General features: G+C 54.3%; 3 protein-coding genes across 9 annotated transcripts; all 3 read right to left on the bottom strand.

Annotated features, from left to right (window-relative positions):
* Positions 1-781: 781 nt before the first annotated feature.
* CCNL2 (cyclin L2) lies at positions 782-9,941 on the bottom strand. 7 transcript variants are annotated; one of them, XM_019835997.3, is made up of 11 exons: positions 9,603-9,936; positions 9,183-9,257; positions 8,809-8,918; positions 7,883-8,003; positions 6,843-6,907; positions 4,271-4,370; positions 3,963-4,067; positions 3,737-3,878; positions 2,131-2,239; positions 1,965-2,057; positions 782-1,800 (listed from the first exon to the last, which is right to left on the bottom strand). In XM_019835997.3, exons 1-11 carry the CDS (start codon positions 9,900-9,902, stop codon positions 1,446-1,448), a joined length of 1,575 nt encoding a protein of 524 aa, XP_019691556.2. In that variant the 5' UTR covers positions 9,903-9,936; the 3' UTR covers positions 782-1,445. The 7 variants fall into 7 exon arrangements, 5 of the variants coding, with proteins under 5 accessions (XP_019691556.2, XP_019691555.2, XP_019691559.1 ...); XM_019835996.3 differs by having other exon boundaries at positions 2,131-2,242; positions 9,603-9,935; XM_019836000.2 differs by lacking the exons at positions 7,883-8,003; positions 8,809-8,918; positions 9,183-9,257; positions 9,603-9,936 and adding exons at positions 4,779-5,029; positions 6,128-6,252 and having other exon boundaries at positions 2,131-2,242; positions 6,843-7,864.
* A 2,837-nt stretch (positions 9,942-12,778) lies between these two features.
* MRPL20 (mitochondrial ribosomal protein L20) lies at positions 12,779-18,011 on the bottom strand. The gene is made up of 4 exons (XM_023257930.2): positions 17,850-18,011; positions 17,650-17,760; positions 14,572-14,649; positions 12,779-13,176 (listed from the first exon to the last, which is right to left on the bottom strand). The coding sequence occupies exons 1-4, from the start codon at positions 17,934-17,936 to the stop codon at positions 13,003-13,005; spliced, it is 450 nt and encodes a 149-aa protein (XP_023113698.1). The 5' UTR covers positions 17,937-18,011; the 3' UTR covers positions 12,779-13,002.
* Positions 18,012-21,831: 3,820 nt separating this feature from the next.
* On the bottom strand, positions 21,832-24,717 carry ANKRD65 (ankyrin repeat domain 65). The gene is made up of 3 exons (XM_023257931.2): positions 24,380-24,717; positions 23,703-24,237; positions 21,832-23,175 (listed from the first exon to the last, which is right to left on the bottom strand). The coding sequence occupies exons 1-3, from the start codon at positions 24,703-24,705 to the stop codon at positions 22,735-22,737; spliced, it is 1,302 nt and encodes a 433-aa protein (XP_023113699.1). The 5' UTR covers positions 24,706-24,717; the 3' UTR covers positions 21,832-22,734.
* Between the last annotated feature and the right edge of the window lie 20 nt (positions 24,718-24,737).

The following is a 24,737-nucleotide window of genomic DNA, read 5'->3' on the forward strand; positions in this document are numbered from 1 at the left end:
CCCAACCTGGCGAAGCACTGAGTGGAGGAGAGGCCAGCGGATGGCAGAAACAGGCCCAGTTCCGTGACAGCGGCGGCCAGAGGTTCCCAAGTAGGAAGGTCTATTGACATGCCCCCATGCACCCGCAGTGTGCCTCACCCCAGCTGCACAGCCTCCTCAGGCATTCACGATTTGGTCATCAGGGCGAGGCTCCGGGACCCTAGGTGCTGACCCTGCCACCTCCACAGCTCCTGGACTTGCCTGACTTGCGGGCACCTTTCTCCAGGGCCAGTGACACTAGGATGGCCATGTCCAGTTGCCTCACACCCACCTGGAGGTCCTGGTTTGGGAAGATGCTGGGCCTAAGACAAGCCCCCAACAGCCCTCCCCATCCTTACAGCTCAGACAGGACTGGGAAACAACCCCAAGACCTTCCCTGCTCACCAAACCCCTGTTCTGCGGGACACCCCCCAGGTCTGATGCTCCAAGTGCCTGCCTGGTTGCCACCAGCCTGACGCAGACATGCTGACCCTCCAGAGCAAGAGGACTCCAGAAGCATTTTGTTCTTTTCCAACCTTCCCTTTTTGGCCCCCAAGGAAGCGGCCTTTGTCAGAGCAGAGATGGCTCAGGTTCATGACCAGCCTTCCAGGGAAGACCAGCTGCACAGGAGCTCAACACGAAATGCAACACCGGAATGAGATCAGAGCCGGCAGCACAGACACACCACGAGGACGGTGCCGCAGGCTGTGCACGGGGACAAGCAAGCAGAATGACAAACTACACGTTCTTCAGCGTCCAAATGTCCTGAGTAGAGAGAATTGTTTATTTAACCACGTAAAATGCATATATAGGAAACTTCTCTATTTAGGAGCTGGTGGCCTGCACTCAGCATCGCACAGATAAAAATATACGACTTTCAACACAGATCTAAATACCTTCACATTTTAAAAATCCGAATTCTCTACACAAGTTTTAAGCTGACGGAATTCAAGTTCTGAGTTTTCATATATAGCTTTAACTTGTATTAAACACATGTTTATTTACAAGGTGGATAGAGAATAAGGGGCTATTAAGGCCATTTTCTCATTGTGAAACGCTGCAAAATATGTACATAAGTACAACCTAATATAGGCAAAGATTCTAATAGTCATTTTCTTGGTTTAACGTAATTCAGTATCGGTACGGGAGTAAAGACACAGCCTGTCGTTAGCACCAAGCCACACCACCAGGACGTCCACATCCAGCGGCCACGGGGCTGCTGCTGAGGTGGGCCCTGTGCCGGCACAGCTGTGCGCCGTGCCCAGGCCGGCCTAAAGGGCACCTCGCCGGCCTCTGGATTCCATCTCCAAACTCATCACAAGGTCCAGAGTCAACAGCCGCTTCCAAAAAGAGTCTCACCACAGGGCCAGTCACACCGGGGTGTGCACACCAAGGGTCAAAGGGCAGCGCTCTGGGAGCCCCACGCCTCACCTCCGATGCCTGCTGTGCCCAGGGTGATCCCGCTCGTAGCGATGGCCTGTTCGCTCGTAAGACCGAGAACGCTCCCTTCGCTGATCTCTATAGTAATGACTTTTCTTCTTGTATTTCCCAGAATTATCTGGCCGCTCCCGTGAGCGGCTTCGAGAGCGAGAGGAGCTCCGGCTCCGGGACTTGTGTGGCTTCTGGGCGGGGTACTTGCAGTCCTTAGACTTCCGATAGCTCCTTACCTTGGAGCCTTTGTAGGGAGCACCTCTGTGCGCCTGTCTCGGTGGGGAGTCACTCCTGCTCCGTGAGCGGCTCTGCGACTTGGACCCGCCAGACGTGGAGCCACTGTCACTTTTCCTGTTAGGAAGGACACCACCACCAAGCAGATGACCACTTGCCCCAACCACCTCAGGGTCAGGAGTGACTTTCCCGAGGGGCAGCCACGCCCCCTCTAGCCACCCTAGGGAAAAGACCCCCCCTTGCCAGGTGCAGGTCCCGGATGGGCCCTGCGCAGCACATACCTCCTCTTAGGAGAAGCAGATCGTGACGGGGACCTCGAGTAGCTCTGCTCACGACTCCCGCTCCGGCTTCGGCTCCCTCGCCCCTTTGGCAAGCTGAGGACACAGGGAGAGCAGTTACAGACCTGAAGTCCTTCCGGCCGACCCCAACAGCCTGCTGGGTACTCACCCGTTCACCGGGCTGTCAGCCTTGGCTTTCTTCATGCCCTCCATCTTCCTCTTGGCGTTCTTCACAGACAGGGGGGAAGGCTTGTTTCCTTTACCTTCTTTGGGGGATTCTGCTACAAAGAATCAAGAAGTTTCTTATCAGAGAGGGGCACCTGGGGAGCTCGATCGGTTAAGCGTCAGACTTCGGCTCAGGTCGTGATCTCGTGCTTCAGGAGTTCCAGCCCAGCGTCGGGCTCTGTGACGTCAACTTGGAGCCTGGATCCTGCTTCGGATTCTGTCTCCCTCTCTCTCTGCCCCGCCCCCACTCACTCTCAAAAATAAACATAAAAAAAAATTTAAGGGGCACCCGGGTGCCTCAGTCAGTTAAGAGTCCGACTGGTTCAGGTCATGATCTCACACGTCATGAGTTCGAGCCCCACGTCAGCCTCTGTACTGACAGCTCGGAGTCTGGAGCCTGGAGCCTGCTTCGGGTCCTCCGTCCCCCTGTCTCACTGCCCCTCCCCCATGCTTGTGTGTCTCTGTGCCCCTCTCTCAAAAAATAAACTTAAAAACAAAGTTTCTTATCAGAAAACCGTTCTAACAAGAAGCACACTAGCAGAGCAAGACAACACCACTTCTGTGGGACTTGGGGAGACTCCCCGTTCCCGGCCTGGGACTCAGAACCTAAACGCACCTGAAAGATACAGAAAGGCCACCTGTCTCACTTGACTTCCCTCAGGGACTAGGGATGTGCAGCATGCTTAACTCTAGGCCCCGACAACAGAATCTGCTGCTCCAGATATATGCTGTTTTCATCAAGAGAGTAGCTAACTAGGTGGGCTGGATAAACAAATGCATTTTGGAAAGCCTGCCCCACGTCTCTTGCTAATAAAAACGTAAGGAAGGAAGGCGCCTGGCTGGCTTAGTTGGTGGAACGTGCAGCTCTTGATCTCGGGGTTTCAATTTCAAATTCCACGTCGGGTGTAGAGATTACTTCAAAATAAAATCTTAGGGGCACCCGGATGCCTCAGCTGGTTAAGCATCTGACTCTTGATTTTGGCTCAGATTATGATCTCACAGTTTGTGAGTTTGAGCCCCACATCGGACTCTGCAGTGACAGCCCAGTCTGCCTGGGATTCTCTCTGCCTCTCCCCAGCTCACACACACGAACTCTCAAAATGTATCAATAAACATTTCAAAATCAATTAGGGGTGCCTGAGTGGCTCAATCGGTCGAGCGTCCAGCTTCGGCTCAGGTCATGAGTTTGAGCCCCACATCGGGCTCTGTGCTGACAGCTCGGAGTCGGGAGCCTGCTTTGGATGTTATGTCTCCCTCTCTCTCTCTGCCCCTTCCCTGCTCACGCTCTCTCTCACTCTCAAAAAATAATAAACATTTTAAAAAATACTAAAAATAAAAAGTAAACATTAAAAAATTACTTTTAATAAAACAAATTAAATCTTAAAAAGAAGACATACAAGCAACGAAAACTCCTTTAGGAGCACCCCTCTCATTTCAAAGATCACCAAACATCTGCTGGGGACCCTGGTGCCTACAGACTGCTCAAGCCAGCAGCAGACACAGTTCTAAGAAATCTGGAGGAAAGGAGGGCCACACACCCCAACACTCACCCAGCTTGGGGGCAGGTGAGAACCCTGAAGTGCTGTCCAGGACCTGGGTGCCAGCAGGCAGCAAGCCCTTGGCCTGTGCCTTGGCCTCTTCGATGGCGTGCCTTCTCTTCTCCACTTCGCTTTCAAGGTGTGTCAGATCAACCTATGAGAGTCAAACTCCATTTACTCAGAACCAGATACCTCTAGTCAAACACAAATGCGTATGTTACATGGAAAAATATAGAACCTTTTTCCGGGTATAAAGCTGCAGGATTTTTAAGCAGATTTCTTGAATTTCTTCTTCAGTTGCTCCAAACAAAAGAAACCAATGGGGACGATTGGGCAAAGGGATCTGTAAACACGAATAGCATCACTGTCAATACTTTTCTTCATGGCCAATCAGATTCTTAGGGCAAGAAAATACAAGCCTGCCAGTCACCGAGACATGCTTTCTATTGGCACTGATGAGCATAATCTGAAGGACGCTACATAGAAGTTTCCTGGAGACTGGAGAAAGAATCACACGGGGATCCCCTGTGGTGGTACAACACTGACCTCCAGTGTCCGGGCAGCAAGATAAATGCAGGCGCAGGCGATGCTCTCAGGCTGGAACCTCACGAAGACGTCTGTGCGAAGGCTGTCGTTCATGTAATTCCTGAAAACCAAAGGCAGGAGGAACTGCAACGCCCCGGGCACCCCCAGGATACCCGTGTGCGCCGTCTACACAAGATCACTACTCTACGCAGTCTACTCCTAGGCTTAGAGCTACACAGTCCTGTGAGGCTCAGGATTCCTGGAGAGACATTCTAGCTGGGTTTTGTTGAGTACAGGATGGGAAAACAGGGAAATTACTGGAAAAAAATCTAAAACGCTGGCTGAATGTCAGACAACACGTGTTGCTATGAAAGAGAACCGACTTTAACTTTACTTTTCCCTCAACTTCTGGCTGCTCTCGTGCAAAGCACAATGCCTCAGAGAAAAAAGGTCTACCGTAGTGGTTGAAATGTACTTGATGAAAGAAATCTAAATGCTCAAAATCCATAGTGCAGAGAAACATGCAAACTCAAATGAATGGGCTGAGCAGGCAGCCTGCGAGGGCTCTTCGGAGACAAGCCGTCCTCTCGTGTCCCTTGTCCTTGAAGAGGCGCTCAGGGTCTGGCCCTTCTCGTTCCGTGACGGAGTCCACTTGGAAAGGGAAAACACCCTTGGGTGCATGGGAACATCATGCAGAGGAAGACTCAATGCCCAAAGGGAAGTCCTCTTCTCAGGCTTATCAAAGAACCGTTTCCAAATTGTCCCATTTCAATAAGGAGTCTTAAAATGAACATTCATAAAATCAGACAAAAGCAACAAAACACTACAAGTTTCATCATAATCAATACATTTAAAAAACACTGTACTTTAGAAGATATAAAAATACAAAACATTTGCATTTTTAATAAGCTTAAGGGTTTTAAAATTGGCTACATTTCAACATTTTCTTTTAGATCTGTTTCTCTAAAATAGACCAAAATCAGATCTCATATTAATTTCATCAATACTGCAAAAACGACAGATGAATCCCAAGAGAAGACAGTCAACTAGATCATACATTTACTGCTCCTAACGTATCCCGCTACGGCGAGCCTTAAGATCAGGCCACACCCACAGGGGAGCCAAGTCAGGCTGCCGGATTTGACTGATACCCCCACCCCCCCACCCCCCAATATCTCTGCCCTAAACCCTGGCGAAGGGGACACACAGACCCGCTCCCGTTTTCTCAGTGATACAGTCAACAAACGCCAGCTAGTGGCCCCTGGCTCTGGAAGCCCTTGCTCCAGGCACCAAGAGGTAATGGAGGAAAAACCCATGTGATGGCACCAAGGCCGTAGGTCTCAGAGCAATTCAACTGAACAGTTCAAACACTTCATCAACATAACCATCAGTAGCTTTTTTGGTTCTAATAAATGTTCAGTACTCAAACAGTCAGAACATTAATCTACTAACTTTTAAATCCTAAAAACAAAACAAATGAAGTCCCTGAAACGTGTATTTTAACTTATTGTACATCTAAGTTACAATATAAAAAGTGTCCATGAAATAATGTAAAGATGCACACCTTTTACTAAAACGTGTCAATACTCAGCTGCTGAAAAGAGCAACTTTAGGACTTCCAGGAATAATGACATAATCCCACTCTGAAGTCTGAATTCCCATCAGCCAATTCTTACGGCTTTCCGTAGAAACAATTTTTAAGAGAAAGGTACTGCATCTTTATTGCACAAGAACAGCAGTTTTAAAGGGACAAAATTCAAGTCAAGACAGTTAACTCTAATCGATACAATTACCAAAGCACGACAGAGGATTACAAGAAGCACAACCGGCAGAGAACCACAGCAGCAGTCGGCCAGCACTATACTATCGAGAGCATACCACCGTCTAGAGCCGGCCTTCGGCGGAGAGCCTGCACTGGACTGGCTGAGGACGGCCGCTGTCCCTGCACCAAAGCGCTTGGACAGTAGAGGAGAAGTCTTAGTCACTTACCCTCAGAGGCTACCCTTTGATTGAAAGAGTACAGAAAAGAAAAGTCAAAATGGGTTCTCTATTAGAGATGGCATAGCACCAGACAATTCAGGCAGCAAAAATATGACCCTTACAGACTTAACTCGGTGGAAAAAATTCACAAAGCACCCAGCACTGACTGTTACCCTGGGCTTCATTTCTAGCACATACGCATCGTTAAAACCGGTCCCCCGAAAAACTTTATCCTAACCCTCTCTCTCCCCGTAAGATCCTCTCTAACGAGAGGCAGTTGGAAGCAATTTCACAGGAGATACAGGACCACTACATCGACGTTGGCACCGACGTGGGAAAGATCGCGACGTGCCAAGTCAACCGCCCCCAAAGGGAAGCCCAGTAAGTGCTGTCCCGGAGGGTCGGGGGAGGGTATGGGCCACCTTACCGTTACACCAGTGCCTGATATATTGGGGAGGCTGACTGGAATTTACACAGCAGGAACACTGGGCACTCAGACAACTCCAGCCCACAATCAAGTCATGGGACCGACTACCCACTGCCCAAGTGCCTCAAATCAACATATTCCTGCACTGCCCTTGCTGGTCTCATAAAACAAGGAAAGTAAACTCACCATGAGGTCTGGACCAGGTGCTGGTTACGCTCACACTCTAACACCTGAAGGTACATAACGATTATCTGGAAGATACAGGTCAGGCAGTTATTACCAAGAACGCTGAGAAGCCAGAATCCAGATCTTGAGAGCGTCCATGCAGCAAACATGAGCCTCATGCTAGATCCCAGGGGTGGCTCCTGGTCAAATGCCCGGTGCACAGTTTGGCTGGAGGGGAGTTTTTGCTGACAGGCCCCGCTACCTGCTGTCGAACCCAGGCAGCACAAAAGCACGTGAGGACCAGGCTGCTCCCACAGCAGAGGCGGCCTCATTTTTCATGGCCATCACAAGGCTGATTCTCATTCTCATCTTCGACATAGTTTCCACCAGTGAGATCAGCTTGTCCTAAACATCTCTGCACCCTAGTCACCAACTTACACAAAACACGGTGTGAAAAAAAAGTTCTAAAAACTACGGTAACTTATCAAGAATTTGAATGAATGCCAGAAAGTCAAACAAGCAAGAGAGAGAAGATACGAAGACATGCACCAAAAAAAAAGGAAATATAAAAGCAAAGATGCAAATTGCAGTCTTTTTTTTTTTTTTTAAGAAATTTGTGTGCGTGTCACATAAAAGTTCCCCTGGTGCCGTATGGCAGCCATGCTCCTCAGCGGACATACGCCACAGTGTTGCTTTAGCTCATTTCCAAACAGAGGGTCCAGAATCCTTCCAATGCCCCCAAAAGAGGAAATAAGGCTATCACTAAAGCAACTTCAGAAAATTAGTTGTCGGGAAAGAAAAACATAAACTGACAGATTCCATTTTTACAAGTTCATCGCTCTCTGTGAAAACTCAAACTTAACGCCATTTCCAGAACTCTCAAACACATACCACTAAAATTAACGGTATGAGAAGACTAACAAGTAACCGTTCTGACGTTTTAGATAGAAACTGGAAAACCACATCAGGGATACATTTAGTCCTCTTCAGAGTTTTCGACCTTGGTGAGAACGGAGCAGTGGCTCAGGTGGGCTCACGTGGCAGCAGGGCCACATACCCACCTTGTGAGGGTGCTTCACGTGGACACAGAAACCCAGCTCTTTGAGAACTCGTCTTTCTGCCTTTATAATCTGATTCTTTAAGTTAACGTAATCTTGGTCCAACAGCAGAGGCACAGGCTTCCTACACAGACAAAGCACATGTCCACGTAAGGGTCAAAGAGAACAGTCCCTCGAACCCCGATGACCGCCAACCGGTGAAAGTCTACTACACACGCCACACCATACACGTGGCCTAGGAAGCTCGCTTCGTCTCCTTTAACACAAGCAGAGGCTCTGCCACAAACCCCGGCACTAAACGTACTCTTTTCCTCACACGACCAGCCCAAGACGCACAACGAGCACTGAGCGGAAGATTTCGAGACCTCATCACACAAGCACGTCACCCGGCTCAGGACGCAAGTGTCGTGCGTTGTAGACGAAATGGAAAACCGACAACCACAGACGTAGACCGTTTAAACAGCCAGCGGCTGCGCTTTCCAAAGGACTTGCGTCAGCCTGAGGAGCACAGTCTGGGTCGTCCGGGCGGTGGTGCTCGACCGGGGGGCAATTCTGCTCTCCCGGGGCCAGGTCAGGAGACCCGGTTTGGCCGTCACGACCGAGAGAGAGGTCGGGGATGCTGCTAAACACCCTGCCACCCACAGGACGGTCCTCGCGACAAAGCACCACCCGGCCCGTGAGGGCAGCAGTGCGGAGACGGAGAACACGGCTCCGGAGCGTCTGAGGGACTGGCGTGGGCACACCGGAGGCCAGGGTCCCGCAACCGTAGCCACAGCGCCCCGCCCTTCTTGCCGCGGCTCCTTCGCTCAGGAACAGCACCCGGTGCGGACCTCCTGGGCCGCAGGCCCTGTCCCGGGAGCAGCTTAGCACCCCCACACCCAGACACCTTCGCGCAGCCTAACGGTGAACAGGAGCAGACCAACGCTTACTTTTTCTCTCTCAGGTGTCGAAGGCGATGAAACACGTTGATGACGTCCCGTATCCGTCTCGGAGCCTCTTCTATCTTGGAGGCCAGGTGAACACAAGCCATCGACACGTGCTGGAAGGTGAGCATCGCACACACAGGTGGGTTCCTTCCACCCAGACCCTCCGCCGCCTCAACAGCGCGGCAGAGCAGCGAGCGGGGGCACCCCCGCAAGGGCCGCTTCCAAGAGGCCACTCGAGTCCCGGGGGCTCCCCAACCCCTCAGGTACAGCACCCCAGCCAGAAGGCAGGTTCTCGCTCCTCTGAGCAACCCGCCAACAGCAGCCCAGGTTTTCCCTCGGTGGATTTCCGCGGGAAAGACACGGGGGAGCACGCTTACCTCCATGGAATGCTTCACAAAGGACTTGGTATAAAAAAATCGCTGGAACAACACCTGCCCTGTAGCCATAGCCACCTGGAAAAGAGAAGAGTTCCCCTCACTTCTAAAGCCACGACCCAAGGCTTTCGCAGCGCAGTCCCCTGGTTTCGGGCGACGGACACAGGAGCAGGCACTAAGCCGTGTCCCCAGTCCGCACAGGCTCTTCGCGCCCCGCTGCCTCGCCTCCCTCATCGCCCCTGACGGACGGCAGCGCTGAGACGCGGGGCCGGGATCGGCGCGGAGCCCGGGGCCCCTGCGGGGACGAGGAGGGGTCGGGGGTCGGCGCCAGGCCCGGCTCCGCCGCCAACAAAGGGCCCGACGGCCTCCCCCGGAGACGGCGCGGCGGTTACCTCGGCCTCAGGCTCGCGGGCGCGCCCTCACCTGCGGCAAGCGGAGCAGGATGCCGGCCGCCTGGATGAGCTCGCAGCCCACCACGCGGAGGTCGGTCTCTGTGTCGGTGTCGAGGCCACTCGACATGGACGGCGTGAAGCGGAGCTTGTCGTCAGGCAGGAGGCAGTTCTCCAAGGTGATGAGCACCCCGGAGTACAGCCGGTCCCCGATCAACATCCCCTGCGACCCGGGGGCTGCGTTCCCCGACCCCGGGGCGCAGACCGCTGCCGCGGTGGCAGCCGGCCCCGGAGTCCCAGCCGCGACCGTCGCCGCCGCCGCCGCCGCCGCCATTTTGTGCCGCTGACTCCCCTTCGGGCTCCTTCCCGGCAGGGCGGCTCCTCGCGACGATCCACAGCCACGACTGCCCCGCCCCCTCCGCGTGCCATTGGTTCGTTCGGCGGGCGGCCCGGCGCCGCCTTGCCGCGATTGGCTGGGCAACCTACCCGTCAGCGTCGCGACAGACGTCGACGCCGGAACCCCGCGAGGGCGGGGGCGGGCTCGTTACCCAGGGGACCCCGCGGCGCCCGGGTGAGACCAGGGTCTGCGGCCCGACCCGGAAGCAGTACTGGCGGTGCCCTGCCCGGCGAGTCCGAACCTTCGGCACAAAGCCTTGGCAGCTCGTGGAGCTCCCGCTGCAGCCCCAGGGCTTCTTGGGGGGGCGGGGTCCGGCCTACCCTGGGAGATTCTGCGCGCGGTAGGCCGACCCCGCGCCGGACCGGCGGGGCGCGACACCTTTGCGTGAGGGCGCGTGCGGGGGCGTGGCGGCTCTCTTCCCGCCGGGATTGCGTCCCGAGAGCCGGGCTGCCCGGGGCGTGGGAGCAGGGCCCGCGGAGGCCTCCGGTGGCCGGTCGACAGGATGAAAAGATTGGTGCGCGTGCTGGTGAGTTGTCTCCAGCCCGCGCCCGCAGCCATGGGGTGCGGTTTGCCGGAGTTGATACGTGACAGCTGGCGTAGTCGTTATCCTTGGGGTGCAGATGTTGCCACCAGATTCCTGAAATTCTTGCCTTCCAAACGGGGGCCACGGGAAAAGTAACTGTAAACGTTGAATTCGATGTTTCTGCGGAGCATGGGAAAAGGCCTTAGTTCTTCCCGGGATCGGGGGAAAGAGAGCCAGGGTGGATGGCCCCGGGAGGGTGGGAGGGAGCTTGGACTTTATTTTCCGGTGGGGAGCCTTCGAAGGGTTTGTGCATTTGTGAACCCCTCTTGATCCTGAACCTCCGTTTCCTCATCAGTTACTCCTAGCTCTGTCAGGGTTTTTATCTTTTTTTCTTTTTCTTTTTTTTAACGTCATCTGACAGCAGTACTGCTATCGCATCTGTACCAGAGGAGTAATTGCGGTACAAATGATTTGCACCGAAACTTTTACCAGGACTAGTGCGAGAACCCATGTGAGGATGCTGGGAAAGCCTGGGTGAGGGGCAGCTGGGGTGGGGCAGGTGCAGACACTGCCCTCGCCTCAAACTGCTCAAACCCAGAGGCCACCATTGGCTTTCACCCCTGGTGATAACTTGATTTTGCAACTCAAACAGTGCCAACCAAGATCCAGCCTTTTTCTCATCTCACCCCTACCTCATGTTGGCAGCTCCAGAATGTCCTCACACTGTTCAGGAAAGGAGGAATTTTTTCTTGTCTGGAAACTCCAGGAAACAGCTTGTTTCTCTTTGGCACTGCCTGGGTGATTTTTCCATCCCCTAAGTAGTGGCCAGAAACGAAAGAAAAGCTGATGGCTCTAGCCGGTCAGAGCCAGGCCATGCACCCAGGCTTACATGAGGGGAAACGGGGATCCTGTTGCTGGGGGGAGAGTGGGTGCTGGGGGCCGCCCACGGCTGTTTACCACACACCCATGCTCCTTTATTGAGATGCAAAAGCAAAGGCAGGCAGCTCTGACGCAGCAGCTCACTGCACAAGCAGCTCAGCCCCACACACCAAAGGGCCCTGTGTGTCCTCCACCCTGCTGTCTATTCAAAACCCACTTACTGACTAGTGCACATTGAGCACCCTGGGTGCAAGAGACCGTGAACAACTCAGCCCCGCACCTCCAAATGGTCCGGTGGCCTTCATTAGACACCAAGAGCCAGGAGGAGGGGCCCGCTAGGCCAGTACAGTAACTGAAGCCAGAAGAAATGCTGGCCTGTAGTTAAGATGAAGTAAAGTGGACAGATTCAGGAGATCGCCAAGTGGTAGGCGGTCAGGACTTGATTGGTTCTCTGTGGGTCTGGAGGTGGGTGCTGAGTCCACAGGAACCCGGAAGGACTTTCAGGGGACTACTAGCAAAGGATGGAAGGCTCATCATGGGAACATTAGGAGTGGGGGCAAGGTGGATGCCCAGTCTGGGTAGGCAGGTGTACATTGCCAGGTAAATGCAGACAGCCGCTGCTACTGTGGACCTGAAGAACTCCCCTGGGCTGGAGCGTGTGGGAGGGTGAGGCAGAGGGCAAAGGGAGACTGCGTGGGAAGAGGGGAGGGAGTCCACGGTCCTTGGGGGGGTCAAGTGCTGACTGTATCTGTTGGATTTGGGTTCCTGATGGCTTTGGTGAGAGCTGCCTACGCCTGATGGGGCCGACTGTAGACCCAGTGGCAGGAAGCAAGAGGTGGAGAAGAGAGCTGGCCAAGAGGGAAATGTGAAATACATGCAAGAGAGGCTGAGGGTGGCGTCTGCTCGCCAAGAGGGTAACCGGAGGGACCTGGGCCTGAGCAGGGAGGCAGATACACCTGCAAGGCAGCAGTCAGCAGTGGACGGACATAAGGGACGTGCAGAGTTAGAGCTGCGGTGAGTTCTTCCTCATCAAGGTAGCTGGCATGTTGGGAACCTGTTCTGGGCTTGACTTTGTGCTTAGGGAGAGCCACCCAGCTTGCTGCTCTTACTGGGCTGGAGAGTGAGGAAGCAAGCAGGGAAATTGAAACTGGCACTCAGGGTGGCCCAAGAGCTGAGCACCATGGTCCCTGCTGGAAACTGAAGACAAGGGGAGGGCTGGAAGGGTAGAAGACAAGGTTAAGCCTGGGCAGGGTCAGAGTGGGGTTTTGAGGCTTGAGTTCTGAACAGACTACCCACAGGAGATCTCAGGCTCCGAGAGGAAGCACAGGCTCAGTTGAACCCCTCAACCTGGCATCTCCCACGGGGCACCCATAGCACGTGTGCTTATACCAGAGAACACAACTCAGAACACTGAACACCACACCACACAAGCTTTATTTATCTGTCTCAATGAGGGAAGAAGAGGCCTTACACGCCTTTTACTAAAATGCAAATTAATATAATTGCTGATCACACACTGTTGACAAGTAGTTTTTAGCTCCTATTTTAGCTGCTGTGATCATCAGGGGGAAAAACCTTTTCCTAAGACACTCCGCTACAAAGAGCATGCAGAAAGCATGCATGTCGGAATCCCGCTCAGCAATCCTGCACCACTCTGGAAAATACGCCTTCGGGCTCTTTCCCATCCCCCAGGGCAGCAGCAAATCCTTCCTGTCGCCTCCTTTTGGCCAAAGCAGCCAAAGATTTAAAAGTCTTTGGTTCATAGACGGCTAGATCCGCGAGCACTTTCCTGTTGAGCTCCACCTGGCACTGGGAAGAAAATCAAATCCTGTGTCAGCATCGGAAGTGTGTTTCAGTGAAAAGCAGCAAGACTGAATGCAGCTGAGAGTCCTATGGTCTCTGCTGCTAAGCACATCCTGCATGGCTCCAGGGCGGCCTCTGTCCTGGGACACATGGTCTGTTTGAGGAGGTGGAGAGCACAGGGCCAATCCTATCAAAGCAGGATGCTGGAGGATAAATGTGGACTAGGACAAGGGAAGGCATCGCTGCAAGAGGTGATGTATGTGGACAAGAATGCCGGCACCCAGTCCTGGTGCCAGCCATGGAGTTAAGAACCTTGTTTAGGCGGGCACCTGGGTGACTCAGTTGAGCGTCCAACTTCAGCTCAGGTCATGATCCCATAGTTCGTGAGTTCTAGCCCTGCACTGGGCTTACTGCTGTCAGCGAGGGGCTAGCTTCAGATCCTCTGTCCCCCTCTTTCTCTGCCCCTTCCTTCGCTCACACTCCCTTTCAAAAATTAAAAAACAGAAACCAAACTAACAAAAACCTTGTTTAGGGTCAACGGCCATCACCCAGACAGAGCTATGACTGCTGGCCTGGGGTAGCCCTTTAAGTCAGCTTCAAAGAGGATATCACAATTCTCATTCTACGATGAAATGAGACACAGAGAAGTACGTGAGATGGGAGCACGGAGTCAGGAACAAAACCAGGCATTCTCAATTCCCACCTATCGGGTAAACCTGCAGGTGACTTCTGAAAACTGACGAACTTGAAGAGCAAAAGAAAGGATAATCCTGCGGATCAACCCAACTATGCAGGGGTGGCTCCTCCGCTACCTGGGCCTTGTGTGCCCTGGGCATAGTCCGTCCTGAGCCTTAGCTCCTTGTCAGTAAAACGGGGATGTCACGCATGAGGATCCTTGCAAAGTACCAAAGGCAGGGCGTGCTACACGCTAGACGCATGACACCCAATCCCCTTTAAAAAAAAAATTAAATGCAAACAAAAGGAGAGGGATTAGCATAATCACTAGATTCAACAATTACCAAGATTTTGTGACACATGTTTAATCTCTCCTGCCCAAGACCACCACCCTACTGTTTCACACCAGGAGTTTCAAATTCATCTGCTTCCTCATCGGAAATCTTTCGGTGTAAAACTCTGAAGTTACACTTTAAAGTAAAGCCAAGTTTTCCGCTGCTTCTCTTGATGGGGAAACATGAGGGCTCATGTCCTGGTACCAACTGCCCTACTTCCAGTTCTGCTACCAGCCAGGCAAAGACGAAGCCATTGTGAGGAGTCCCTAAACTTGCCAAAACTCCAACCTGAGAACTCGGCAGGGGGCTGACACTCTGCTGCCCGTTGTACTGGACCACACCAGTTGGGCCACTTTCTGTAGATCTCAACAGACCATGTCCTCAACCGTACCTTAATTAAATTGACAATGAATGCTGGGTACTTCAGGCCATGTTCCTGGGAGGCAGCTGTAATTCGATTAATCCAAAGCTGAAACAAGAAAACATCGAGATGCTTAAGAGCTAGTTGTCCAGGGGCGCCTGGGTGGCTCAGTCAGTTTGGTGTCTGACTTCGGCTCTAGTCGTGATTTTGAGGTTTGTGGGTTCAGGTCCTGCATCAGGCTCTGTGCTGACAGCTCAGAGTCTGGAGCCTGCTTCGGATTCTGTCTCCTCTCTGCCCCTCCCCCACTCGCGCGCGCACGCTCTCTTCTCTATGACTTTTTTTTTTAATTAAAAAAAACTAGTGGCACGTTGGTGGCTCAGGCAGCTAAGTGTCTGACTTCCGTGCAGGTCATGATCTCATGGTTCGTGAGTTCAAGCTCCGTGTCAGGCTCTGTGCTGACAGCTCAGATCCTGGAGCCTGCTTCAGATTCTGTGTCTCCCTCTCTCTCTACCTCTCCCCTGCTCGCACTCTGTCTCTTTCTCAAAAATAATAAACATTAAAACATTTTAATAAAAATAAGATAAAATTTAAAAAAGACCTGGCTGTGCATTACCTCCACAACTCCCAGCAAAGGTTCTGAGTCAACTAAAACTCAACGTAAACTTTTTTTTGCAAAAGTAAATAGGAAAATTGCGGTGCCTGAGGGGCTCAGTCAGTTAGGCATCGGACTCTTGGTTTGGGCTCAGGTCATGATCTCACAGTACTCCCAGTACATGAGTTCAAACCCCATGTCGGTCTTTGCACTGATAGCAAGTGCATTCTCTCTCTCTCTGCCCCTCCCCTGCTTGTGCTCTCTCTCAAAATAAGTAAACTTAAAAAAAGATTAAAATAGAAAAAAAGCAGTGCTTTCTATTCAGGCACACTGGGCTGTAGTACAGTCAGCCAGCAAACGCTGATGCTCCTCGTTCAAATGCAAGCTTCTAAGTGATAAATAGGAAAGTCCCACAGTATAAAGCACTAATTCAATACACATTTTTAGGCCCCGAGAAGACAAAAATAAGCAAAAGATTCTGTGGCAGACACAGCTCAGTGTACAAAAGATACACACCAATGAGCTACAACAGCCACTGAGATCAGTGCTACCAGGTGGGGATGAAAAACTTGAGGTGAAAGCTTCACGGAGAGGGATGGAAAACGGTCTTGAGGGAGGGGCAGGGCTGGAGGGAGGGAGAAGCATCACAGAGGACCCTCCTGGCAGGCAGCAGCAGGGTAGGTTCCAGGCACAGCAAAAGGTCTGAAAACTGCAGGGAAATCAAGGCTGGTTAGGTTCAGAATGATCTGGAAGGTAAGTCAGAGTGATGTGGAAGTTTCTGCATCAACAACAAACCTGGTCTGTTAAACAAGGGCTTGGATTGTGGGGCAACTGGGTGGCTCCTTCAGTACAGCATGCAACTCTCAACCTTGGGGTTGTGAGTTTTAATCCCACGTTGGGTGTACCGATTACTCTAAAAATAAATCTTTTTTACCTTTGCTTTTGTTATTATTTTTTTAATCTTAAAAAGAGGGGGGATTAGATTCTTAAGGCATTCTTTACTCAATCTTAATATGGTACTCAAGTCCATTTTCTTCTTTTACTTCAGTGGTTCTAAAGTTTGAACGTGCATCAGAATTATTGGAGGTGTGTTAAAACAGATTTCTAGGCCCCACCTCCAGAGTTTCTGATTCAGTGGGTGCGGTGGGGCCTGCGAGTCTACACTGCTACCATGTTCCTATGTGAGGCTGCTGCGGTACTGGGCCCCCACCCCACGAGGAGAACCTCTGCTCCCATGAGCAGCAATGTGGCCTGGCCAGATACCCACAAGGTCACGGGAAGCACCACCTTACCATTCTGAGAAAATAAAAGACACAAAGAACATAGCTGGGATGCAGAGGCCACTCCTGCACACCAGGCCATCATGTGCAGGGATAGTCTATCATGCTGTGATCCTAACCTGCAGTTAATGGGGCATTTCCGATTTTAAAGGGTCAGAATTCTCCCCTCTCCCTTATTCATTCAGGCAATATTTGCAAAGTGTTCGTGATCTAGGCAGGAGATTACAGAATTCAAAAGAACACAAAGCTCCCTCCTAATACTTACATTTGGGGGCTGGGAGCAATAACCAATCAAGTCAAATTTGTGGTATATTGGATGCTAAGTGCACGAAATTTAGGGACGCCCACCGCAGGCAGTGAAGCGGGACCCAGGACGCAGAAGAAACCAAGAAACCAACCGTAAGCGCAAACAGCCTGTGAGGAAGCAGGCTTGGCCTCCTCCAGATGCGCATGGGAAGCCAAGAGTGGCCCTGGGGCAGGTGAGCCACACGGGGTGGCCAGGGACAAGGTCTCAGTAACCGAGTCGGCCTGGGGGCGACTTTCATTAGGGGTGTGGTGAGAAGCCACCACAGGGTTTTAAGCAGAGGAGAGATGGGAGCAGTAGAGACTACAATGGTGGCTGGTGGAAGGAGGGAGGGGGCAAGGAAGCTTTGACACGGGCCCAAGTGGGCGTGGGTGGGGAGAAGGTGAGCTCCCGGACATCCCAGATTCGGTCCGTGGGGTGGCCAGAATTTGCCGGGTTTCGGACGTGGAGTGAGAGAAACAGGAGCGCCTGGGGGGGGGGCTCAGTCGGTTAAGCTTCCGACTTGGGCTCAGGTCATGACCTCCCGGTTCCGAGTTCGAGCCCCGCGTGGGGCTTTGCGCTGACAGCTCAGAGCCTGGAGCCTGCTTCGGATTCTGTTGTCTCCCCCTGTCTCTGTCCCTTCCCTGCTCACACTCTGTCTCTGTCTCAAAAATAAACATTAAAAAAAGATCTGAAGCGAGAGAAACAGAAACGAGGAGACCGGCGGTGGTACTGAGGACGGAGAAGCCATCCCCTAAGGCGGGATGGGGGGTGGGGGGCGGAGAGGGTCAGGACCCAGAGGCCTGTCTCGCTGGGTTCGAAATGGCTCTCAGACGGCGGAGAGTCCAGCCTCCTCCCTGCAGCGACCGCGGCTCTCCTGGCGCCACGAGGAAGGGTTGGGAGGGAGGGAGGGAGGGGCCGACCAAGCCTAGCCTCCCCGGGCCCGCGCTTACTGTCCTCATGTTCCGCTTCTTCAGTCTTCGCGCTTTCGTGCATTTCACAAACGCTCTGGTCACCGCTCTGACCGCCAGCCGGTAGCACCGATTCTTCCTTCCCCGAAAGTGCTGGGTGAAGAAACGGAAAAGGAGGCTGGTCAGCGCGCCCCGGGCCGGGAGGAGACGCGGCGGACGCGGGGCGTGCGCGGCCGACTCACCCGCGCGTGCTGCAGCACCTCCCGGACCCGCCAGTAGCGGTCAGTGAGGCGGCTCCGCAGCCACAGCGGCGCGCCGAGGAAGACCATGGCACCCACCGGCCGGCGCCCGCGCCCGGCCGCGCACGCGCCGCACCGCCCTCGGCGGAAGCGGTGGCCGCGCCCGAGCGCTTCCGGGTCGGCGGCCCGGCGGGGACTTCCGGGGCGCCGCGAGCGCTCCCAGAGCCCTCACCCGCGGGCCGAGTCTTGTGCGCGTTCCCGCGCGTGACAGTTCGCGTCGCTGGGGGCTCGGACGCGCTGCTGCGGAGCGCCCTCCGCGGGGGCTGGCTGCCGCCGAGGGGGTGGGGCTCCCAGTCTTTACAGGGCAGCGCGTCGGACGCGGAAGGGGCGGTGGAGAAAGGAAACGTTAATGGTTCCACTCGTAGGAAATGCCCAGAATAAGCGGAAAGGTGGCAGGGTGGAGTGGGGGGGTGGAGATGGGGAGTGGCCGCCCGTGGGCACGTTTTCCTTTTGGGGTGATGAAATGTTCTGCAACTGGATACTGGTGACGGTTGCGTAATGTTGTAAAGATGCTAAACGCCATGGAATTGTCCACTTTAAGATGGTCAAAATGGGTGCTCACTTCAGCAGTACATATACTAAAATTGAAACGAAATGGTAAATTTTATGTATATTTTACCACTATATTACCATTAATTTGAAAAATAATGAAGTGGGGGGGGCAGAATGGGAGCATGAAGTTTCTTTGTAACTTAAAAATTTTTTTAATGTTTGTTTTTGAGAGAGAGAGAGCGAGCAGGGGAGGGGCAGAGGGACACACAGAATCCCAAGCAGGCTCCAGGCTCAGAGCTGTCAGCACAGAGCCCCACGCAGGGCTCCAGCCCAACCAGCAGCCAGCCAGATCATGACCTGAGCGGAAGTCGGTGCTTAGCTGACTTAGCCACCCAGGCGCCCCTTCCCTTTTTTTCTTTGTAACTTTTGAAATTACAGAAAAGTTGCAAGACTACTTCTAACTCCCCAAGGTATTTTACCCCATAGTACCAACTGTTTACAGTTTTTTCAAAAATTTTTTTTATTTTTAATGTTTATTTTAGAGTGTGTGTGTGTGTGTGTGTGAGAGAGAGAGAGAGAGAGAGCAAAAGAGGGCAGTGAGAGAGGGAGACACAGAATCCCAAGCAGGCTCCAGGCTCAGAGCTGTCAGCACAGAGCCGGAAGCAAGGCTCTAACCCATGAACCGTGAGATCGTGACCAGAGCCAAAGTCAGTTGCTTAACCACAGTTTTTTTCCATTTTAAGATTATTCTTCCTGGGAAGAATAACTCCTGGGGCGCCTGGGTGGCTCAGTCAGTTAAGCAGCTGACTTCGGCTCAGGTCATGATCTTGAGGCTTGTGAGTTCGAGTTGGGCTCTGTGCTGACAGCTCAGAGCCTGGAACCTGCTTGGGTTCTCTCTCTGCCTCTCTGCCCCTCCCCTGCTTGTGCGCTGTCTCTCAAAAATAAATAGACATTTAAAAACTTTTTAATTTGCATTCATTCGTGGGAATATTCATTGCTAATTTTCTGACCCCATCGTTCTTCCTATAGTTATTGGCACTCTACTTAAAGAAGAGCTTTCCCCTTTGGGAGGTGCAAATTTAAATAGTGTTAGAGGGTGCAGTGAGAGAGTAGTGTTAAGAAGGAAGTGACTGATTGAGCCAAGCAGATATCTGTGGGAAGAGTTTGCCAGGCAGAGGAGCCAGCAGGTGTAAAGGACTAGAGGCAGGAGAGCACCTGGTAAGGTCAACAACAGCAAAAATGTTGGGAGTGCTTGGCTGGTTCAGTTGGTGGAACATGTGCCTCAATCTCATGGTCAGGAGTTTGGGCTGGGCCCCACGGTGGACGTAGAGATTAAATTAAAACTTAAAAACAAAAAAAACAAAAAACAATGTGGTGGGGGTGGGGCAAATGAGAATCCCAGGGACCCCTGAATCAAAGCGAGCAAATCAGAGGCAGGAGATGGAAGTTGGTGAGGATGTGTAGGACCTTGGTCATGTAAGGACTTTGATGTTCTGGCTACCATGCTGCATTTGGGATTCCTCACAGCATGGTGGCTTCAGGGCAGTCATTCCCTGCATGGTGGCTGAAGCGCAAGGTGGTGCGGATGCCTTATCGCCTTCTCGGCCCACCCTGTAGGGCCACACAGCATCATTTCAGCAGTACTCTGGCAGCTTGAATAGTCACAAAAGTTCACTCAACGTCAAGGGGCAGAGGCACTGACTCCAACTCTGGATGGTAGTGTTAATATTAAAAACAAAATGGTCAGTTTTACCAGCAAAAAAAAAAATAGGTTTATTTGAGAATAGAAGAAAATTACAATCCGGGACAGGGAAACTACTGGAAAATCTGGAGCGACAACCACACGCGACTGGTTTCTAGAGGAAAGTGGCAGTTGGAGGAACTTGCAAACAAAAAGTCCACCGGAGTAAACTGAGAGTTTGAAGTATAATGGCTTCTCATTGGCTGAGCTGTTGCTGGGGAGATGAGAAAATCCTTTTTTCTTCAGCTGGGGTCATGAAGTAGCCTCCACCTGCAAAGTCCCTCTCTTCTTGTTCGGTCAGCAGTTGATGAGGAGTGGGAGGTGTGAGAGCTCCCCTGACCGAACCTCCTAACTACATTTTAGTGAGGTTTTCTGTTATTAATTTTCGTGGGAGAAACATGGAAATCACATTGTAGAGAGAGTATGGGAGCTGGGTGAGGTTACTAGGGCATCTGAACGCGTCAATATGACACATTTGTTTTTCACACTCGTGAAAGGTGAAGTCATTACGGGCATCATCCAACTTATTAAATAATCTCAGAGCTGCCGTTTTGCAAACAGACTGCAGGGAGACAAGGGCTCAAACAGGGAGACCGGTTAGGCTCGAAGCTGGCCTGGCTGGGGCAACATGACGTTCCAGGCGAGGCTTGGCCATGGTAGACACAGTGGAGGAGGTCAGAGGCAGTTGGGTGCCCAGTGTGCTCTGAAGGTAGAGCCCACAGGCTGTGCCGGCCAGCCGCGTGTAGGGCCATCCTGCACCTCTCTGAAAACCATCTTCACTGAGGATCCTGAAGACGTCCCTCCGGCCCCCCCTTCCCCCCTTCTCATCTCCTGGGTGTCTGCCCTCCTCACGTAGTAAAAAGCCTACCACCCACCCTCCACCCCAGGCCTAGGTCTCACTAGGAGTCATTGTTATTTCCGTCTCCCTGGCCCCCCATGCCCAACCTGCCAGCAAGTCCAGGGGGCTCTTCCCACAGAATCAGTCTGATGTTGAGGCTTATCCCACCCCCGCTAACATGCCACCATCTCACTGGTTTCCCTGTATCTTCCTTCCCCAGATACAATCCACTCTGTACACGGCAGGCTCCTGAGCAGATCAGACCACGTCGTATTCACACAAATTCCCTCAAGGCTTCCTGTTGCCCTAGATGTAAATCCAAACACTTCCATGGCAGGGGCACTAATTTGGCACAACTCTCACTTTTCAAAAATGAAATCTGTCCTATAAAGCTGTTCTCTCAGGGCGCCTGGGTGGCTCAGTCGGTTAAGCATCCGACTTCAGCTCAGGTCATGATCTCATGGTTCGTGGGTTCAAGCCCCACATCAGGCTCTGTGCTGACAGCTTGGAGCCTGGAGACTGCTTCAGATTCTGTGTCTCCCTCTCTCTGTGCCCCTCCCCAGCTTGTGCGCGCTCGCTCTCTCGCTCTCTCTCTCAAAAGTAAAACATTAAAAAAAGATTTTTTTTGAAAAAGACGTTCTCGGGGCGCCTGGGTGGCGCAGTCGGTTAAGCGTCCGACTTCAGCCAGGTCACGATCTCGCAGTCCGTGAGTTCGAGCCCCGCGTCAGGCTCTGGGCTGATGGCTCAGAGCCTGGAGCCTGTTTCCGATTCTGTGTCTCCCTCTCTCTCTGCCCCTCCCCCGTTCATGCTCTGTCTCTCTCTGTCCCAAAAATAAATAAACGTTGAAAAAGATGTTCTCTCAGGAAAATTATAGTTTTAAATCGAACAATGGTGGTGATTTTTCCATGAGGATACAGAGGTGGACAGTCAGAGACAAGCGTTCCTCTGTTTCAATTCTACCGCAGGAGTTTTAATTTATGGAGACGGCTGAGTGATGACAGGGAGAGGCTGATGCCATTGAAAGTACATTTCTTATTACCTGCATTTCCTGAGAGAAGAGGGCACACCGTGCCCTACAGGGCCGCAGGGAGAGGCACCAGTGTCCTCTGGAGGCAAAAGCGGGAGCAAGGGGAAAGCTCCGGCCAGAGCCTTTATTGGGGCTCCCACAGGAAAGGCAAGGCAGGGCAAGGAAAGCAGTTTAGAATTGACTGGTTGGATAATCCCAGTGGTCGTTGGTGCATGGGGCCTGTCCCTAGTTGACAGGTACCTGACCCTAGATAATTTAGGACAGGGGGAATATCAACTGAGTGTGGAGAGAGGACAGCAGTTCTGAGTACAGGCTCGATCACAGGGGAGATGGAAACAGCTGGGGCCAACAGCCCATGGCACATGGGTGCCAACAGACAAATATCGGATCTAACAAAACACAGGAAGATAATCCCCATGTACAGAGCAGCTGAGAGTGACAACCCCATGATGGACCCAGGGGACACTGTCAGGTTTTAGTCAAATCTGTTGCCACAACTCAATCTCTCTGCTAACGAGTGCTGCAGGGGTGATGTGCCCCCTAGGGGGCAGTGGGGCAGTCCCAGGCCCATTACTGGAGCTCAAGCCACTGCCCCCCTTCTCTTCCAGGAACCTCTCAGCTGTCCTCCCCTCTGTCCAGGCAGGCAGTCTCGGCCCAGAAGAGAGGAGCCTGGCACGCTCGGAAGGCTGTGGGAGCCTGGAGCCTTCTGCCCAGCTCAGGGCCTCTGGGGCTATGTGCCCCTCCCACTCCTACTCTCTGCAAAGGGTGAGCAGCGCCTGGGGCAGGCCCCCTCGGACACCAGGTCCCGGACCACCTCACCCCACTGTGTCCTCAAGGTGGGGCTAGCCCCTCGGCTCAGCAGGAGCTCTGCGGTGGGGCCGTGGCCGTGCTCCATGGCAAGGTGAAGGGGGGTCTTGTGGAGCCACCCAGCAGCATTGACCTGCGCTCCCCTGTCTAGGAGGTGGCTGGCAACCTCTGCATGGCCTCCCCGAGCGGCGTGGTGCAGTGGCGTGAGGCCCAGTGAGTCTCCAGCATCCAGCTCCGCTCCCCAGGCCACTAGCAGCTGGACAGCGGGCAGGTGTCCACCAGCAGCAGCCCTGTGGAGTGCAGAGCGACTGTGCCTGTCCTTGAGGCTGGGATCTGCCCCACGGTCAAGCAGCACCTCCATGTCCTGGAAGAGGAGGGAAGGAGAGGACAGGGACTGGCCCGGGCAGGTGAGGGGCTGGGGCCACACAGCTTTTGTCTGACCCACACCTCATCTGGCCTCCCCGACCTAGCAGCCTCTTTCTCAATGCCGCTTCCCCGCTTGGTAAGAATGAGCCAGCACCTCTGCCGGTCTGAAGGGGCTCTACTCCAACACATCCACTTGGAACTTCTCAGCCAAAACCCAAGACTAAGCAGCCGGCTCCCCCCCTCCCCGCTGCCTAGGGACCCGCTGGACTCAAGCACACTCCTGGTGCTCAATACATACTCGTTGCTGCCGGTCACCAGAATAAAGTCCGAATGCCCTCCCCGTTCCCCCCCCCCCGACCCCCGCCCCCAGGCGTCCTCCCCGGGCCTCCGAGAGACACGCAATCAAGGCTGCCTTCAGGGCCCCGGCAGCCCCTCCCCGCCGCCCCTCCCGCCCTCCAGTCTCGCTCGGTCTGTCCGGGGGGGCCCGCCTGTCCGCGCCCTCCCCGCAGCCGGGCCGGAACGTACCTGCGTGCGGCCCAGGCTCGCCGCGATGCCGAGCGCTGTGGCCCCCGCGCCGTCCCGGGCGTCCACCCGGGCCCCGCGCGCCAGGAGCAGGCGCAGCGCCGCCCCGCGCCCGGCCGCGGCCGCCACGAGCAGGGCGCCGTCCGGGCCCGCGCCGCCCGCCGCCAGCAGCAGCTCCAGCACCGGCAGCCGGCCGCCCGCGGCCGCCCAGTGCGCCGCGGTCCAGCCGCGCGCGTCCGCCGCCGCGGGGCCCGGGCCCGGCGCGCCCAACAGGCGCCCGGCCAGCAGCGTCCGGCCCAGCGCGGCGGCCCAGTGCAGCGGCGTGAGGCCGGCCCGCGAGCGCGCCGCGGCCGGGGCCCCGCGCTGCAGCAGCAGCTCCGCCACCCGCGAGTGGCCGTGCCAGGCGGCCTCGTGCAGCGGGGTGCGCCCCGCGCGGTCGGCGGCTCCCACGGCGGCCCCGCGCTGCAGCAGCAGGCGCACCAGGGGCACGTGGCCGCGCAGCACGGCCAGGTGGAGCGGGGTCCTGCCTGCGCGGTCCCTGCGGGCGGCGAGGGTGGCGTGGACCAGGGCGGGCCTGCGGGTAGAGGCGCCCTTGCCGCCCCGCCTCCCTCGCTCAGTGAAGGGGCCCCTGCCACCTCCTCCACCCCGGTAAAGATTCTCGGAGCGGCCCCGGGGCTCACCTCTCCTCCACACTGGCCCCTTGACGCAGCAGCTTTGTCACCAGGCCCGGGTGACCCCTCCACACGGCTTGCAGCAGGCGCCCCCAGGCTTGTGGGGCGCTGGGCCCCTCTGTCTGGGCTCCCAGGGCCTCCTCTGAGCTCAGCTCCACCCACCGCAGTTCCCGCTCTGCCCCTGCCTCGGTCGGGTTCTGCTCCCCCGGCCGGGAGCTCCCGGAGTCCATCTGAGAAGAACAGGAATCCTTCACGGATACTGGAGGCCCCTGGCCAGCTCCAGCCCATATGTCCCCAGGCCAATATGAACTGCCGCACCGCCCCCCCTCCCCCATCTCCCCAGGGGACCGGGCTACCACTTAGCCTT

This window comes from Felis catus, chromosome C1 (genome assembly GCF_018350175.1).
Source record: "Felis catus isolate Fca126 chromosome C1, F.catus_Fca126_mat1.0, whole genome shotgun sequence".
Taxonomy (NCBI): Eukaryota; Metazoa; Chordata; class Mammalia; order Carnivora; family Felidae; genus Felis; species Felis catus.